The sequence below is a fragment of the Sorex araneus genome, chromosome X, assembly GCF_027595985.1.
Source record: "Sorex araneus isolate mSorAra2 chromosome X, mSorAra2.pri, whole genome shotgun sequence".
NCBI classification, from domain to species: domain Eukaryota; kingdom Metazoa; phylum Chordata; class Mammalia; order Eulipotyphla; family Soricidae; genus Sorex; species Sorex araneus.
The window spans coordinates 318,022,450-318,041,497 of record NC_073313.1 but is presented as its reverse complement, the minus strand read 5'-3'; the positions used below and the strand labels follow the sequence as shown (position 1 = coordinate 318,041,497).

The 19,048-nt window shown below is 46.0% G+C and overlaps 1 protein-coding gene across 1 annotated transcript in view; it reads right to left on the bottom strand.

Moving 5' to 3' along the window:
• Positions 1 to 19,048, bottom strand: part of CNGA3 (cyclic nucleotide gated channel subunit alpha 3) — a 47,154-nt gene that overhangs the window by 7,827 nt on the left and 20,279 nt on the right. The window contains exons 2-6 of the mRNA XM_004609292.2: positions 18,489 to 18,623; positions 12,774 to 12,887; positions 9,877 to 10,056; positions 6,401 to 6,454; positions 493 to 564 (exon numbers count right to left, since the gene is read on the bottom strand). Coding sequence (XP_004609349.2) covers positions 493 to 564; positions 6,401 to 6,454; positions 9,877 to 10,056; positions 12,774 to 12,887; positions 18,489 to 18,589 — 521 coding nt within the window. The 5' untranslated portion in view covers positions 18,590 to 18,623. The remainder of the gene's footprint in view (positions 1 to 492; positions 565 to 6,400; positions 6,455 to 9,876; positions 10,057 to 12,773; positions 12,888 to 18,488; positions 18,624 to 19,048) is intronic.

Genomic DNA, 19,048 nt, shown 5'->3' with positions numbered 1-19,048 from the left:
GCTGGCAGGTCTGTTCTCACACCCCGAGGAGACTCTGGCCTTCCTTCTTGTCTTTGTCTAGACTCGGCCAATGCAAGATCAACGACTCTGATGGCTTCTGGAATGTTCTGGATTCCTGGCACCACTGGGCTTGGGTTAGGTTTGTGAGTAGACTGTTATCGGTTGTGTGGACAGCCACTTAGGCTGGCAAGCAATAGGGTGGGGGAATGCGTAGGTGGGCAGGGGCAAATGTTTGATCACCTGAGTGATTGCTGCCAGTAGGTATCCTTCTCCCTAAGCCTCACCCAGGCGCCCACTGCTGGGATGGGCCCCCTGCACAAGTGGACATTTCCAAGGTCTCTGGAAGCTGCTCACCTCCTGGCAGGGGTGTCTTTTCTGAGGTCTGAGTGCACCCTCTCTTGGGGCTCTGAGACTCGGGGGCTGATCTGCAGTATGGGAACACACCTGCTATGGCCACTAACCCCCCTGGAGGCACCTTGTCTCAGTACTTACTCCTCTGGTTTGGGGCAGTTTTTCTTTTTCTCATCTTCCTTTTTCTCTCTCTCCTCCTTTCTCTCCTTGTCACTGGATGATACAGGGTGACATTTAGCAGTTTTCATAGCCGAGAACAGTACCACGGTGGAGAGGCTAGACTATAGCGAGGAGAGGATGTGGTGTCGGAAATGTGTGTTTCCAGCACACGGGGATGACATGAGACTATTGATGCCTTAATTATAATTGGGTTGATAATTATAATTATTGTTCCCCAAGTGTAAGGCAAAGTACCTTGTGGAAACAGACAGCATGTACACAGAAGCATGTTTAGAGGTTCCTTGGAACATTCTAGAATGTCCTCAGCCTCTAGGAAGTCACAGTCCGGTGCTGGAGACACCTGGGGGGTCATGGGAAGGAAAGCAACCCCCCCACTGATAGAGTAGAAAAGTCACTTAGAGTTTTGGAGGTGCCGTGGAAAACTTGTTGTGTGAAGGAAAGGAGAGTCAGTTCTCAAAGGAAACCTGGCCTTGAGGAGAAAGAGTAGGGCAAGACGGACAGAGACAGGAATGTGTCCAGACTTGAAGGGCTAGGAGCAAAGGGTGGGATGTTCCTTGTATCCACCTCTGCAGGAGGGCTCCAAGGGCAGATGTCTCCTCAATGTGTGGCTCAAATTCATTTCCTTTTCCTTCTGGGAGCCTTGCACGGGTGAGGACCCTTATAAAACTCTGCTCCTAGTTCTGACAGCGCTCTTACCCACTGAATAGCTGAGGGAGACTGTACCTGACAGCACCCATCAGAGTTCTCCAAAGACCCTGGGGCTGATAAATGTGTCTCTGATTTAACACAAATTGAACAAGACCAGTATGCTTTGCATAGCATGTCATGAGGAAATAATCCAAGATGTGTGCAAAATGCATAAGGAAGATTTGTCACTGTCACTACAATAGTGGAAGGAGACTTCAGTACACCACTTTCATTGTTGGGCAGGCTAATCAGACAAAACAGAAGCAAAAGACCTAAAAGAATAACTGCAAGAACTGGGCCTAATAGACATGTTCAAGACTCTCTGTCCTCCTAAAAATTGAATACACATTATTCTCCAGTACACATGGGACACTGTCCAGATAGATCACATATTGGGACACAACTCAAACATGCACAAAAATCACAAAAACAGAAACCATACCATGTATCTCAGACTACAAAGACACAAAAATAGAAAACAATCACAAAAAGAAAGTTTAGAAAAGAAAATATTTGGAAACTTAACAGCATACTGTTAAGTAACAATTGGATCAAAGAAGAAATCCAAGAAGAAATGAAATATTTCTCTAAACAAACAAGAATGAAAGCACTAATTTCATTTAAAGGAGTCTTTAATCCGCTTTGAATTTACTTTTATGAGTGATGTGAGCCACAGTTTTTTATATGGGAGTATCCAATTTTCCCAACACTATTTATTGAGACTTCTGTTAATTCATTGCATGGATTAAAAATCTTAAGATTAGGGTGGGAGGGACGCTGGGTTTACGGGTGGTGGAGAATGGGCACTGGTGAAGGAATGGGTTCCCGAACTTTGTATGAGGGAAGTATAAGCACAAAAGTGTATAAATCTGTAACTGTACCCTCACGGTGATTCTCTAATTAAAAATAAATAAATTATTAAAAAAAATTAAAAAAAAATCTTAAGATTATATGACTCCATAAAATACATCAAAATATAGCCAGAATCTCCTAGAAATTGAACTCAGAGGTGTTTTAAATGGGATGACCACAGAGGCAAAGGCAATGAAAACAAAAATGCATCAGATTATAAAGCTTTTGCACAGCAAACAAAACTCAAACTATAATAAAAACCATATTGAATGGAAGAAAATGTTTGCACATAATAAATCAGATAAAGGGTTGATATCCAAGATCTATGAAGCAATCACAAAACTCAACAATGACAAAAGTTCAACAACTCCATCCAAAAATGGGAAAGGAGATAATCATGTTCCCAAGTAATATATACAGATGGTGCCATAAGGCATATGAAAAAGTGCTCATGTCACTTTTAATTAGGGAAATGCAAATCTAACAACAATAAGATATTATCTCACACCAGTGAGAAAGGCATATACCCAAAATTCTGAAAACAACCAGTGTTGGTGGGGATGTGATTAGAAAGAAATGTTCATCTACTGTTGGTGGGAATGTCATCTGGTTCAACCTCTATGGAAAGCAATATAGAGATTGCTCAAAAAAGTAGGAATAGAACTACCATATGACCCAGTAACACCACATTTTGCCATGTATTTTGAAAGTGTTTTGAAAGTATATATGTATACCTATGTTCATCACAGTGCTTAGTACAATAGCCAAGATATGGAAACAATCCAAATGCACAACTATGAATTAATGAATGAATCAAGAAGTTGTGGTATATATACAAGGGAATACCCTATAACTCTAAGAAAGAGAAAACTCATGCAATTTTCTCCATTATTGATGGAACTGGAGGATATCATGCTGAGTGAAGTCAGAAGGGAAGTGATTGATACAAAATGGTCTTTCATATGTGGATTTAAAGATACACAGTAAGGTAGCAACTTAGGGCCAAATGCAATAGAATTGGAGAGCTGGTCAATAGAACTGATTGTGGGGGGGGTAGTGTGAAGAATTGAACAGGAGGGTCCTTTGGGATGAGTGGAGGGAAGCAAGTACTTTGGTAGTGGGTATGGTGTTGGAATGATGAAACCAGTATTCGTCACTAACAGTATTGTAAATCACAATACCTAAAGAAAGAAAAATTTAAAAATTCCATTCCTTAACAGTCATCAGAACCTAAGAAATTAACCCACAGTAGGAAGCTCAATAAGAACCCCAAGAGGACACTTTAAATGATGTGAACAATATTTGGTCTCGTGGAAATGTTTCTAATATTTTTGCCTAGGCAAATGTAGACAAGAAATGTTTAAAATAGTAGCTATAGTTTTTTTTTTTTTTTTTTTTTTTTTTTTACTGCAGCCACAACAAATTTCCACAAACCAGGTACCTTTCAACAACAGAGTATGACTGGTGGTGCTCAGGATCACTCGGGGACCTTCCATGCTGGTATCAGAGCTAAGCCTGAGCTTTAAATTCTCTGGCCTGATTGGCCAAATATTTCCAGCAGTGGACCCCAAGCACTGTTTGGGAGCTCCCTTCCAAAAACAACTCAGGAAAAGGGGTTTTAGATGAAACCCTATCACCTAACTTGTTCTCAGGCCCCAGGGATTAAAAAGAATTCTGCTTGCCAGGAAAGGAATCGTTATTGAGCACTTATTAAGTGTTGTGTACTGTTCTAAGCACTTCATCTATAATTACATGTTTAAAATTCATACAACCTTCTATGGGCTGGAGCGATAGCACAGCGGTTGGGCTTTAGCCTTTCACGCAGCCGACCCAAGTTCAATTCCTCCACCCCTCTCGGAGAGCCCAGCAAGCTACCGAGAGTATCGAGCCCGCGAGGCAGAGCCTGGCAAGCTACCCATGCACATTGGATATGCCAAAAACAGTAACAATAAGTCTCTCAATGAGAGACGTTACTGGTGCCTGCTCGAACAAATCAATGAGCAACGGGATGCCAGTGATACAACCTTCTATTACTATAAGGTAAAACTACAACTCAGGAAACCGAGACACAAAGAGGTCAGATAATTTGCTGACGTTCACAAAACTCTTAGGCAGCCAGGTTGGGGTACGAATGCCCAACCTATATAAAATACAATCTCTAGAGCTATTCGATTTAAATGCCTAGAAAGACCTTGGAAGGCTATTTGCCACCTGTGAAGGAATATTTCTGATAATGGCATTATTCCATTGTTAAAGTGTACTTTTGTGAGTGTGTGCTTCCCAGTGTTTTTCTGTGTTTTCCGAGTATGGAGCAATAGGCATGTGTGGGTAAGCTGAGTAAGAATGAAAAGTCATTATGGTTGCTCAGGGAGAAGAGCAAGAGTCCTCATCTGTCCTCAATCCTCTGTAATCTACAGGGGCTGAGTCCCTTGACTCTTGCTGAAGACTTAAAACACCAAAACACCAGCAGAGGGCACTGCACACAAGCTAATTTGGCACACTTTTTCCTGTTTGGTGTCAGTTACAAGCTCAGCTTGCCTTTCCAGGATTTGTAGCCCTTGATTAAAAGTTTTGATCTTTCCTCTGTCTATCAACCTGCTGAGGACCTGGGAGAAACCCAGCACATCCAAAATCCAACCAGGATTTCAGAATCCACCCAACACTCCCCTAAAAGACCTGTGCAAAGAAGTTGGCTTCGACTGGAAATAGTTTGATCAGAGAAGAAATGATGTAGAACACAAGGGATGAAATGAAAATGCAGGAATGTGGTAGAATCGGGGGAAGGGTTATACAAATTATTTTCATATGGGCTGGAGTGATAGTACAGCGGGTAGGGCATTTGCCCTGCACAGGATCAACCCGGGTTCAATCCCTGGCATTCCATATGATCCTCCAGGTACCTGAGCAATCGCTGGGTGTGGTCCAAAACAACAACAAAATATAATGATTTTTGTATCTTATTCAGATGGCCCTGTTTGGAACTGTCCTCAGTTTTGTGTCTGTCCTGGGCTAAATGCCATGTAGACTCATGACCTCATCTGAAAAAGATTTATAAGAGTCCACTTGATATAGTAGTTGTCTACCTCCATTCTTGTCCACATCCCAGCCCCCAAAGAAACCAGGGATCACGAGGACCAGGTTGACGTATTTCCAGCATTGTGATCCTTTCTTGGAGGGAGAACTCAACAACAGGATAGCAAGGGGGTGTTAATATCAGGTTTGACTTTAAATCAAGAACATCCTGCAATAGCTAGTGTTAAGCAGATTAAATCAGTTCACTTTTTCTTGTGTGTTGTCATTTTGGACTCTGGACTTGATGTCCAAAATTTATGTAAACCTAATGCAACTAAAGCTATGAAAGGGAATGGCTGTATCAGAGGAGTAAGAAGAGAAAACCTTGGCTGCTGGGAAATTACAATTGTGGAGGGATGGGTGCTGGAAGATTATATGACTGAAACCCAATCATGAACAGTTTTGTAATGCTCTATCTCATGATGATTCAATAAAAAATTAAAATAAAATGAAAGAAGAAAAGCTTGGCACATTTCTCTTCCAATTGGAAGTAAAAAAAATGGACTTTTTTTTTTTTTTTTTTTTTTTGCTGGAATTAGTGGTTTTTCTCCCTAAGCTCCTCTTGGACGCTGTCTCTACCGACCACTTAGTATTTATTTATTCCAGAAAGAAGACTGGAAGATGGTACACACATGTCCATATACACAGACACACACACACATACACACACAGACACACACACACACACACACACACACACACACACACACACACACTCACAGGCTCTCTCCCTGGGCCAGCAATAGTACCTGCCAATTCAAACATCAAGCTGGTCTGCCATCTCAGCATCTGGTGATAGAAAGTAATTACCTTGGGTCATGGTTTCAAGATGCTATTCTCTGAAAATATTTATATCTCCTTTTTTTCACTGCCCTGATTATATCCTCCAAATTGGCTCAAATTGACCTTAAGACAAGGACGTTTCACTGGCACATAGATGCCGGAGGCAAAACTGCATGCTTATCCTGAAAGAGAAAACCCTCTGCTCTGTCAGGAATTCTCTCATCGGTTTCAAAATATTGGATGTTATAGCTTATAGCATTGATCTGATCCTACCGTTGCTTTCTAGATTAGAAAAGTGAGAGAAAGAGAGGAAGAGATGATCGTCACTCTCCTGTTCGTCTCTGGGATGCTTTTCGAGGAAGGAAGCTGGACTCTAGAAAGGGCTGATGGTGTGGGAGGGCGGGGAGCGGAAGAGCTAAGGAAGAAGGCAAGGCAGGCATCCTAGGGAGAAGGTACTCTGGGTGGAGGTACTCACTCCTTCTCCGAGTTGTTGTTGGCGTTGATATTGACCCTGGCCAGGGGCCAGTCACTGCAGGGAAGTGGAGAGAAAGCAACTTGGGAATCTGAACTCTGTTCCAATTGCTCAGACCTGTATTTCCCAGGTGGTTATTCTGTCCCCATCCTTCGCACCTCCCACACACTCATCTCCCTGCTTTTAGACTCACTTAGAAGACTCAGAGATTTTTATAGTCAGGGATAAACCTTTTTGTGTGTGTGTGGCTCCTGAGGTGTAGGAAATGCCTTGGGGAATGAGAGGATGAAGCTCTGGCTGAATGAACGCAGGCTGCTGAATCCATGGGATTAGCTCTGAATCCCGTCCAACAGCCTGGATTTAGAACCCACTGGATTTTATGCAGCTTAACCTTGGGTTGGGTAGGATGCTGTGTGATAGGAGGAACACAATAAATTAAACCCACACCCCAGGTGCTCTCAGAAGCTGGTCCAGCATCTTCCACACCAGAGTGGATGCTCAGCTGTGGTGACAAGCTGCCACCAGCTCTGCGGCAGTGCGACTCTGAGAGCATTCCCAGGAACACCAGCTGCTGCTTCCACTGTGCAGGGCAAAGGCAGACCCTGGATAGAGGTGGTCCAGTTAAGCGTACATCCTTCACCCTCTTCCTCCCACATTCATCTTAAAACCTCAAGGTCGTGGGTCTGGGGACATGGCTGGTGATGCAGGTGAGGTGCAGGCCTTGCATGCATCAGATGTGTCCTATCTCCCTCTCCACAAAACAAGAAATACAAAAAAAACCTGTTTAGGGGCCACCTCCCTTAATAGGTAGGAGAGCCCGCTAGAAGGAATGCTTGGAAATGTTGCTGCGTGTTGATTTAAAGCTAATCTGTGCAGTCCTGTGTTCAGAAGGAAATGGTCTAGCCTCCCATGTGCCGCTGAAGGTAACACATACTTCTGACACAGTGTTAGTACAACAGGTACAGTATTTGCCTTGCATGCAGCTGACCTGGGAGCAATTCCCAGCATCCTCTATGGTCCCCCAAGCATGGAGCACCATGAGGAGTGATCCTTGAGTACAGAGCTAGTATTAAATCCTAAGCAACAAGGGGTATGACCAAAAGATAAAAAACAGATAAAAGAAAACTAGCTGACCTTGCTGGCTGTCACTGTTGTAGGCTACGGGAACCAGTGCTGATCAGTGGTGACACTCGAGCTTGACACTCTTTTGGATGCTGAGCATGGAACCTATTGCCATTCTGATGCCTGGGCTGGCCCCTTTGACCCCCACTCCACTGCAACTCAAAATGCATGTTTCAGGGTTAAATGAATCCCCCATGAAAGTGTGTAGGAAACTTCAGCTTCCTGGGTTGCCCCTCATCTCCCAAGACCAGACCCACAGAAGCACTAAGACTGGCCTCTTGGGGGGGGGGCACATTGCTTTGCTAAAGGGACCTGGCCTGGGGAGTCTAGTTTTGTGCCACATCTGATGATGCTGGCAAAAGGACAACACTGCCATCACCAGAGTCTGAGGTGGAGGACAAGATCATGGATCCCTAAACCAAGAAACTCTGTGTTTGTCCCCAGGGAACTGTAGCCCATGGATGCCAACTGAAGGGAAATCTCTCTGCCCGCTTCTTCATCTCCAAATTTCTACCCTCTGGGTTCCTGGCTAAGCCCTGAACAGACCACAGGCCTTGCTGGCAGGATCCCTGGCTTTTCTGCACATGTTCTAGTTTTCACAGATACCTTCTAAGGTCCCTTCACAGCCCAGGGAACCCCAGAGCTGTGGCTGTCATCATATAACCTCCTGTGACATTTAGTTTGCACAGTGAATCTCCAAGGCTAACAGGTCCACAGCAAGGTGATTGAATTGGCTGCTCCAAGCATGGTCATTGTAAGACAGTCCCTCAGACATTCCTACTTTCTTATACATTGTACAATTCACTGTGTTATCACAAATTAAAATATCCCTCCCCTCTCTACCTCCCCCAAGCATATATAAACTAGAAAATTCTCCTGTATGTTTCCCATGCAATTTAGAACCTTCATATAGTCACCACCCCATCCCAGGACCCTTGGGCCCTTTTGAGATGCCCATACTTTAGCCCTCTTTGGCTTATCTGGCCCCAAAACCAGCAGCACTTTTCTCTACAGTTATACAGAGACCATCTGATCTGCTGTGACCAGGCTGGCTTCCCTGTTATATCTTAGAAATCTTGGCACTACCTAGAGAATCCAGTCAGAAGAATTATTCAAGCTCTTTTTCAAGAAAGGAGGTTCTGAGCGAGCGTCCACTTGTTTATGGGGCTGAGGTGTGTGTGGGGGGTCCCCTGTTGATCTTTACTTATTTGTGGTAGTGGGACACACCTGGTGTTGCTAAAAGCTTACTCCTGGCTATATATTCGGCAATCGCTCCTGGAGGGGCTCAGGTGACCATAGAGGGTGCTGGGGATGGAACCAAGAACAGTCCAAGGGTCATAACTCCTCATACTATCTCTCAAGCTGCCCCTCTGCCCCGCCCCCTCCAGCCTTGTGGTTCTTAATCTCTCCCAGAATGTGGATGGGTCCCTTCCCAGAAGAATGGAGAGAGCCCTAGGAATCAAATGTGTGGGTACCCCCTGAGGCCAATGGTAAAATTATGTGGGTTGGTCGTATAAGAGTTCCTAGTGATTTGACTTTTTTTAATGTCTATTTTTAATTTGTTGAGGGAACATTAGTTTACAAGTGCAACTGTTTATATGTTTCAGGGGACCAAAGCTGCCACAATGTGCTCTTCCCCAAAGTTCCAAAGTTCCTGCAGCCCTCCCCCACTGTCCATGGGACCAGTTTCCTCTGCTATGCTCTGTTCCCCTCAGGCGACCTCAGCAATGTGGTCAGAGTCCAAGGGTTTGTCTCTCAGCATCTCCCACCATGGGAAACAGAGTCTCTCTCTCTCTCTCTCTCTCTCTCTCTCTCTCTCTCTCTCTCTCTCTCTTCTCACTCTCACTCTCTCTGCCTGATGGTTGTGGGTCCCAGTGGACCCACCCAGTTGTGGTGCAGTGTGGGGTTCAGTGTTGCTGGGGACCCCACATGTGGCTGAGGACTCAACTCGGGACCTGCACACAGTGCACATGCTCTACGGACAACACTGATCTAAAATCTCATGTTTTCATTTTGTTTTAACAAGGCGCATCATATGGTTTCTCAGCTGATGCAAACATTGTTGAGATCCCTTGATATCAACCTGAAGGCACCAGTTTCAGGGAGTGCTAGAGGGAGCTTCTTGTTGGATGGGATCACTGGTCAGAGAAGGCGGGGGCTCTGCTCAAATAGTTTCCTTTCCTGCCACATTATTTGGACTTGATGGGTACTATAAAGACCATGTGTTGTTACCCCAAGACACCTTCAGTGAGTGGTTCATGGGTCAGTGCTCCAGGGCCACCCACAAGGTGCTCCCTAGCAGATTGGACAGCCAGTACTTCCAGGCCCGCGACCTGTCCTCCATGTTGGTTCCTTACCTTCTCTCTCTGTCGGGGGGCTCATGGCTGCCCACGTTTGGTTGGTCACTATTTTCTTGGCTGGACACCTCCTTGAGCTCGCCTCCCCGAAAGTGGTCTAGAAAGGAGTCGGGTCTCTGGTCCTCCTGGTGCAAATGCCGAGCAGCCCACGCACGCATGGAGATGATGAAGCGAGACAGCCTGAATGGCATAGACAGGAAGCAAGGTGGAGCTGAAGGGTACAGGAAGTCCATTGTGGGGACAGAGTGAGAACAGAGAGGACCGGCAGGACATGGTGCCTGGGTCTGGAGGCTCCAGCTGACACCGGCACCTGGGGCAGAGCTTCCTCCATAAGGCCCTACCCAGTGTGGCTTTGATCTGCTGGCACCTGCGTCCTTGCAGAAGCCCTTACTTTACAAGTGGGGCAGCAGCAAGCTTTCCTGCTTCCCACCCCGGGGTCCAGTGTGTGGAGCTCTTCAATATGATTGAGCTGTTTCCAAATGTGATGCTATTTACAAGAACCAGGGCCAGAGAGATAATACAATGGGCAAAGTGCTTTCCTTGCATCCTGTTGGCCACGGTTGGAATTCTTGGCATAGTATATGGTCCCTGAGTACTGTCAGGAGTGATCCCTGAGTACAGAGCCAGGAATAGCCCCTGAGTATTGCTGGGTATGGCCCAGATTCCCCAAATCAACCAACCAACACATAAATGAGAAGACAAGATCAGATGGATTATCTTCCCAGCCCTTGTCTTGGTGTTACATGATCTGTTTTTATTTCCAGGTTCACCCAGAAGTTCCTTTGCAACCTGCCCTCCAGAGCCAGGCATTGTCAGGTGCTCAGGCCTGACAGCACCTATGCACAGCCTCAGAGCCTGTTTCTGCTGGAGCTTTCCCTGGAAGACCTTCTCTCAGCCCCACACCTGTCTCCCTGTCTCTGCAGAAGAGTCCTAGGAAGAATGACCCAACTGTTTCTCTGTGTGTGGTTTATCTACCTGGTTTCTGCTGTCGAATAGATCCATTTACACTTGGGCAAAACAAGCTCTGAGCCCCCTTAAGCCTACTCACACCCTAGTGACCTCAGCCTAGGAAATAAGTGGAAGTTACTGGAGAAGACATCCAGTGTAGAGACACTTCCTGCCCTACCCACCACCTCCCTGGGACAACAACAGGACGAACGCTCCTCTCTGTGGTCACTCTAGCCCCTGACCTGTAGGTGGCGGGGAGATGTGGGGGTCAACCAAGGCTATGGGTTGAAGGTTACTTTCAGCCAGTGCCTGTATTTCTACTGAGCTGACAAAGCTGGAAACAGAAAAGGCACATGGAAAAAACATAAAGGCCATGAAACTGCACCCCCTGGCTCCATTTCCGTGAATGTAGTTTAGCCTGTACCATGCTCTGTGTCAGCTATAACTCTAATCTGAGTTTGTTTAACAGTGCCCTCCTCTCTGTCTCTGTCTCTCTCTCTCTCTGTCTCTCTCTGTGTGTTTTTATCCAAACACACCTGGTAGTGCTCGGGGATTACTTCTGACTCTGTGCTAAGGGATCACACCTGGCAGGCTCAGGGGACTTTACACAATACTGGGGATTTAATCCTAGTTGGCTGCATGCAAGGCGAGTGCCCTAACCACTGTATTATCTCTCTCCAGCCTGTTCTCTTCTTTGCAAAGAGCCTTAGAACAGCATTTGATTTGACTTCATTTGGGTTGGGGGAGCCATATATGGTAGTGCTTGGGCCTACACCTGGCTCCATGCCAGGAGTTCTTCTTGCCATCGTTCAGGAGGCCATGCAATGTCAGGGATAGAATCAGGCTTGGCCATATGCAAGACAAGCGCCTTAAGCCCTGTGCAATCTCGTTAACCCATGAGAGTATTTTATTCGTAAGACAAAAATACCAGATACTACTGGAAAGTCCAGCTATAATAAACCAGTGAAGGAAATGATCTATCCCAAAAACTGTGAAGAGAAACAGTTCATTATTTGCAATAATCTTAACTAAAATCTGCAGATCATAGACCATGTGAATGGTACCAGTGTTGTCTCAAAAGCGGGGTAGAAGCACACTCCACTTTAGAGTGACAAACACCCCAGCTCAGTTATTGTTTTACTTCACGGGACTCTCTTGTCTCGTGGCTAAAGTTAAACAATTTTACTTCCAAAATAGCTGTGGGAAAGGAGATCACAGCCCAGCATTTGTGAAGCACGGGTGGCAATCCAGGTAGGCACTGACAGATGAGTTGCTAGAGTGACAATCTGGAGGTGGTGCAGCTATGGCAGCTGAGTGCAAATGTCCTCTCCAGGGAGACAGAGACGAGCCTTCCCAGGCAAGTGCTCTGCAAGAAGGCCACCTCCCCTGCTCTGCAAGAAGGCCACCTCCCCACACCTTTGAGGACCTGCATATGTGGCTGTGCTTTGTGCCCCTGCAGCCCACTCCATGGCCTCTCGCTGCTGGCTGATTTGTTCTCAACCTTGTCCTGTTTTCTGAATTGTTTCATAACTAAGCAACTGACTCATTATCACCCTTTGTTGAAGCCATTTTAATTAGGGGCCAGAGAGATTGTACAGGAATTAAGACCCTTGCTTTACACAGGACCAGCCCCATTTCTATCTTCAGCATCACATAAGGTCCCCAAGCACCCCCAGGAATGACCTCTGATCACCAAGTCACAAATAGCCCCCCCAGGCTCTTGTGGATATAGACAAAAACAAGCAAACGAATATTTTATAAATAAAAGGCAGTTCGTAGACATTTCTGAGCTCAGAAATGGCCCAGAAATGGCTCATTGGTTCCCACCAGCTCTGATTCTGCCCTTTTCTTCTCCAACCCAGCCATAGCAACTTCTTTCTGAGAGGTAAGTGCCTTCTTTCCTTCTCAGTTTCCCCCTACCTCTTCCTCCTGGCTGGGGCAAGTCTTACCTGGCAGGCCCTGGGCCAGAGAAGGGGCTTTCTCTGGATCCGGCCAGCCCTCTCATCTCCATGGCGATTCCTTGCTGTGGCTCTGCTGATGTCTCCTCATGCGGCCGGTGGGTCCTAGGAAATCAAATATGCAGCAAACTAAATTGATTTTAAGCTCCTCCACCTCCTGGACACACTCAGCAATGAGATGCCAGATGCCTTGCTTAATGAGGAGAGCTGCCTCCACTAATCTCAGCCAAGGGACTGCCCTCAAGTTCAGGTTCTGCACATCTGAGTTTTAGGATAAATGTGGCCTTTCCTTTGTAGCAAGCCTGAACCTGGAAGGCAGCGTGTTTCCAGCTGTTGCCATGGGACAGATGAAAGGCAACAAGCCAACAGAGATGGTCTTTTGTAAGAGCACAGGATGGGGGCGGTCCAGGCACTTGCCATCTCAAACAGAGCAACTAATCCTGCTTGGAGAGTGCAGGAAGAGGATTCTGGTTTAGCCACAGCTCTGCATGTTGAAGTCTTTTCTTCTTCTATCTTTTTCTTGCAGTGGGGGGTGAGGTGGGGCTTTGGGGTCATACCTGGCAGCGCTCAGAGGTTTCTCCTGGCTCTGTACTCAGGGATCACCCCCGGTGGTGCTCAGGGGATCATAGGGGGTACCAAAGATCCAACATGCATGGCAAACACTCTACCCACTGTACTATCACTCCAGCCCCTGAAGTCTTGTCTTCTAAGCCTAGATCAAATGCTACCTCCTTCCAAAAGCATTCCGCCCACTGTGCAGCTGAGGGTTCCTGAGTGGGCAATTATTAGGGTGTGTGCCTGGCAGCTTTGCTGGAAGTTCTCTGGTTTCCAGCCGAGAAAGATTCCAGAATATTGTTTGGAATTGGTCTAATCTTCCATGTATTGGTTCAGTGCTTGCAAATGAAAATCTATCCACCATGCTGTTTGGCCGTATCCTAAACTCTGTCCCCTATAACACAAGCCTAACTGGGGTGGCGACCTCGCCTCCGCTACTCAAGGTTAAGAGCGTGAACATACATAGGACAAAGCTCTCAATTCCACTGAGTGCAGCACACAGGCAGAGCCGTGGGTGTGGAGCTGCCTGGAATATGACTGATGTACTGGGCCTCTTATCCTTTATTTTCTATTTTGTTTTGCTTTTTGGTTATACCTGGTGGTACCCAGGCCTTTCTCCTGGCTCTCAGTTTATGGATGACTCCTGGTAGGACTCTGGGATGCCATATAATGTGCCAGAAATCGAACCTGGATCAGCCATGTGTAAAGCAAATGCCCTACTGATGTACTATGTCTCTAGAACCTTCTTTTCTTTTCTTTTTAAAGAGGCTAATGCTTGATCTGCCTCATTAGAAGCCATTCAGGCACTGTCCTCTAGGGTTTTGTACTTCTTTCTATGAGTCTTGATGAGCCTAAGCAAGACAAATGATTTTTTTCACGTGACCTGCTTCAACCTAATCAACCTCTTAACAAGGTGGCCACAGGCTTGAAAGAGGAGGTGAGCATTAATGCAGGGAGACAGTTCTGTCTCCCCAGAGAGTGATTAGAAGTCAGAGTCCCACGCCTCTGCTGCCGAGCTGCTGATGCCCTTGGCAGCCTCCAGCAGCTGGTCTGAACTGCTCCATCTTTAGGTCAATAGGGAGCTGGAGTGGTAGCACAGTGGGTAGGGCACTTGTCATGCATGAGGTTTGATCCTCAGCACCTCATATGGTCTCTCAAATCATGTCAGGAGTGATCCCCAAGCAGAGAGCCAGGAGTAAGCCCTGGGCACCACCAGATGTGACCCATCTTCTTCCTCTAAAAAGTACTGTAGGTTCTTTCCTGCTTCCCTCCACTTCCCTATAGCAGGACTACTTCTGCTGGAACCACGTGGAACCAGGCAACTTCCTCTTGCATCTGCCTGTGTCAGTGATGAGGCCACATACATCTATGTCACACCTGGCTTCACACCAGAGTTGCCAGCATGACCCCTCTGTCCTGCCTCAAGTTCAAGTGTCTACTGCCAGCCTTTGAGCTCCCATGGTCAGCTTAGCTGACAGTTGGGACAAAGACCACCCTGATACTCCTGAAAGGTCTTTGTAGGAACATTTGTGGGCTTCTCTGCAACTGGTAAGCATAACCCAAAGTCCTAGAGAACAGCGAGAAGTTCTTATTTTGTGTATGTACAACTGACTTTTAAAAACTATTTACTGGAGCTTTTTCTTTATCTGAGTCACTGCAGGGTTAGAGACGCTTAGAATGCAGTGGTCTTTCCTTCTGACTCCATATCATCCACCAGTGAGATACACAGACTGCATATGACTTACTGATCACCTCTGGACCTCTGCTATGTGTCTCTAGCACTTAATATACATAGTGATCCTCCTATAGGAGAGAAAACTGAGGTGCAGAGAAGTTAATCAATTTACCAAAAGGACACATAGCCATATGTCCAAATTGAGATTTGAATGCCATTCTATTCTCATTTAAAGCCTGCTCACATATATTCTATAAAGTTGCCTACTCTATTTTCACATTAAGCAAACATTTAACAGGACATGAGCCCTGTGGTATGCCTGACTCTGATCCACCCAGATGCACCACGTGTACATCTTCTTCCAAGAAGGATCCCACAGAGAAACAGAAGTGATGATTTCCTGGCTTTTCTATTATTCTCTATGTGACTGACCTCCATAGCTGCTAGGTCAGTCCGGGAGGAGGAGGTGGGGGACAAGTGAGTCTGTATTTCCAGCCCTGAATCCCATCAGCTGGTGAAAAGGGACATGGGCATAATTAAGTGCTAGACTGGAAATCTTCCAGGACATGTACCTGGAAAACACCCAGAGATGAGGTGTTTTGTGACCCCCAGCCCTCCCAGTAGCTCCTCTGGCATCAAGGAGTTGGCCCAGAATCTGGTCTCTGGTTTCTGTTCGTTATGTGTGGATACACCCTGAGGCCAGATGATCCATCTGCATTAGCAGTAAAGCGATCAATGCCTAGGACAGCAGACTGGTGCACTGGTGAGGAGGGCAGAGTGCACCTCACGTTTCAAAGCAGGGCTGCTCCTAGGACTAGTGTGGGCTGAGTCAAGGAGACCTTACTGTAGGGGGAGGCAGCAGAGTGGCAGGCTAGGAGCTTGGGCTGACTCTGTATCTGACACCCATCAGTTCATTGTTCTGCCTTTTGGGAGTCATCCAAAGGAAATCAGGGACCAATCACCGATTTCTCATGGATTCAGATATTCCCTAGAGATTTAAGTCTAAAAGCACATTTAGTCTGGAAGAACCAGGAGAACCTTATTCAGTGGGAGTTCCTGGGGCTCACGGGGTCTTTTCTTCCCGTGCATCTCTGACCTTGTGTCCTATTGCCCAAAGGACACGTCTTCCACATCCACGTCTTTCCTGTAGCTGTGGATAGCTAGGATCCTCATTAAATGCCTAGTAATGGAGGAAGGAATTCAAATATCACTCAATTAGTTATTTCTCCTAGAAACTGACTGCTTAGCAGATAGATGTCCTTTGTGGGTGGGGGGGGAAGCCTGGTGTGGGGGCAACCAGAGCCACTCCTGGTGGTATTTGGGAGGCCGTGTGTTGCAGGAAATTGGACCTGGAGTCCGAAGCATGCGAGACACACACCCCATCTCAGCTCTTGGAGTTGTCACCCCAGCTCCTAAGGTGCCATTTTAAGTCCGTAGGGCTTAGGGAGAAACTGTTGGCAACCGATGTAATAGTGGAGCTCCAAATCTTCCAGGGAAATAGGGAGGCAGGAGAGACTGAGGCACCTGGCCCAGCCTGGACCGCAGCTGGATGTAGGGCCTGGATTGGTCGGGGGAGGGAGTCAGGACCTTGGTCTGTAGCTGGGATTCTTGACCCTGATGATGCCTTGAGGAAGCAGCCCAGGAAGTGGGTAATCAGCACAAACAAGATCGGCTAGTGTCACAGAACTAAGCAACTGCTTTGAAAGTCAGGACTGCGTTCAGTGTGTGGCACTCGCTCTGCTGCTCGGTGGTAGGAAGGACTTTCAGGGTGCCCTGCAGGTATGTTCTGTCTCTGAGAAAGGTCCTCCGAGAAGCGGAGCTGCTCATTGACTTGCATCTGGGGAGCAGCAAATATTCCTCTGGTGAACTGGATCATGAGAATAAACAAGTGATCTTTTAGAAGGGTGGAGACTAGGGCCCCTATTTATTTTCCTTCTCTTCCTAAGCCTTTAGTGATTGGCATCCACAGCCCTGGGCCCCATGGGACAGGGAGTGCAAGTCTCAGCCATTCCTCAATGTGGGGGCAGTGCGCCGGACCAGTTTGTTTCGGTGATAATTGCTTTGGGTTCCGCTCGGGAAGCAGCACCAAGCAGCACCAAGAAGGTACGTCTTCCACAGACACAGTACCCAATGCTCCCAACACACCTAAAACAGCTAGATTGAGAGACTGCTCTGGAATGTGGGGTACACTTCCATTCTCTAGAGCAAGTTCTGAAGTCTTTCTCTGTTATCTTCAAAATATGCCAGACAGTCTTTAAAATTGTAGCCATGAAACAGATCTAAATAAATCAGAAAACTTCAAGACATTTTAATTTGGGGTATTTTTACACATGGGCTTAACGTTTTTATCCCAAAGAAGTGCTTCATCTTTTATTTCTTTTTACTGAGAAAATTGTTCCAATCATTAAAAAAAAAAGGAATTAAAAGTGGGCTTCCAAAGTGGTGGTCAGCCCAGGGGTGGGGATGCCTCAGGTAGCAGGAAACACTTCCCTCTGAGAAAGCACTCAGCACAGACTGGGTGCTCAGTACTCTGATCTCTAAGAAATGAGACATCTGTCATCTCAGGATGCACATTTACACTCACTTCTCCTGAAAAAGTTCTAAAAGAACTGGTACTTTGAGGCACTTTGAACAACTCTGATTGTTAAAATACCATTTCTCTGGTTGTTCAAATACCAACTTTCCCCTCCTAAAATAATGACATGAAACTTATTTTTTATTGTTTATTTTTTGTTTTGGGGCCATTCCCAGTGGTGCTCAGGGCTTACTACTTGCGATGTGGTCAGGGGTTGCTCCTGGTGGATTTGGGCGGGTCATATGGGATACTAAGGATGGAATCCAGGTCAGCCAGGTGCAAGGTGAGTACCTTTCCCATTGTGCTATTTCTCTAGCCCTTAAATTTTTTTAAAAAATGAGCAACATGTCTCAAGTAATATCATTTCATTAAACATCATTTTGTGGTAACATTGATGAGAAGATACAAAATAAAAAAAGATTCTCGGTCATACAGGACCACTATGTGTATCGAACTGGGTTAGGTGGGGGCCGCATGTGATATGTCCATGTGGATCTTCTTCTCCTACACTGATTTCCTTCACATCCCATGGATGAATTCACTGAGTGTCTTCACAGTCCCATTTAGAGTGTGGGGTGTGTGAGGCCGCCCGACACGGAAGTGCTATCCTGCAGCCTGACTCTAGGATTCCCCCTTGAGGCCTTAGAAGCTTGGAGAGGCCACATCCCTCACTGACCTTGAGCTAGGGTAAGTAGGCAGAAAAAAACAAAGAATAAACAACTACAGAAGGGTTTCCTATTAGGAGCTTAGGGGTCTGTTTTAGAAGTTCTGTCATGGTTATATCAAGTTACACCTATGAACTGCTCATGGTCTTTTCCTGTGAGTATAGATCAGAATCAGGGATAACCTCTCACAAGTCTAAAAAAAGACTTGTGAGACTAAAAGAAGAAGTTTTTCTTACCTGCCAAGGCCATTTTCAAGGTGATCAAGATCTCTGTCCTTGCTCCTTACATGAGGGTGGCTTAGGGAGGAGTGAGAGTATTGGGTGCTAATCTTGGCCATCTTCTTGCTCTGTCACAGTCAGCCCAAGGTGCTACTACAAGAAGGACAAAAGGCAGATGTGTCATCATAATGGAAGGTATCTTCAGATCTATTTTACTGCACACTGAGGAGACAGACACTCAGATGTACAGTCAGCTAATCTTTGATAAGCAATAAATATGACATGAAGCAAGGAAAGCCTCTTCAACAAGTAGTGTTGGGAAAACTAGTTGGGAACATGAAAAAAAAGAACTCATACCTCTTTCTGAGTATATGCACAAAAGTTAAATTAAAATGGGCTGAAGATCTTAATATCAGACCTGAATCTATAAGGTACATAGAGAAAAACATAGGCAGAATCCCCCATGACATTGAAGCTAGAGGTATCTTTAAGAATGAAATGCCTCTTACCAAGCAAGTAGAAGCAAAGACAAACAAATTGGACTACATCAAATTAAGAAGTTTATAAGCACAGGCCTA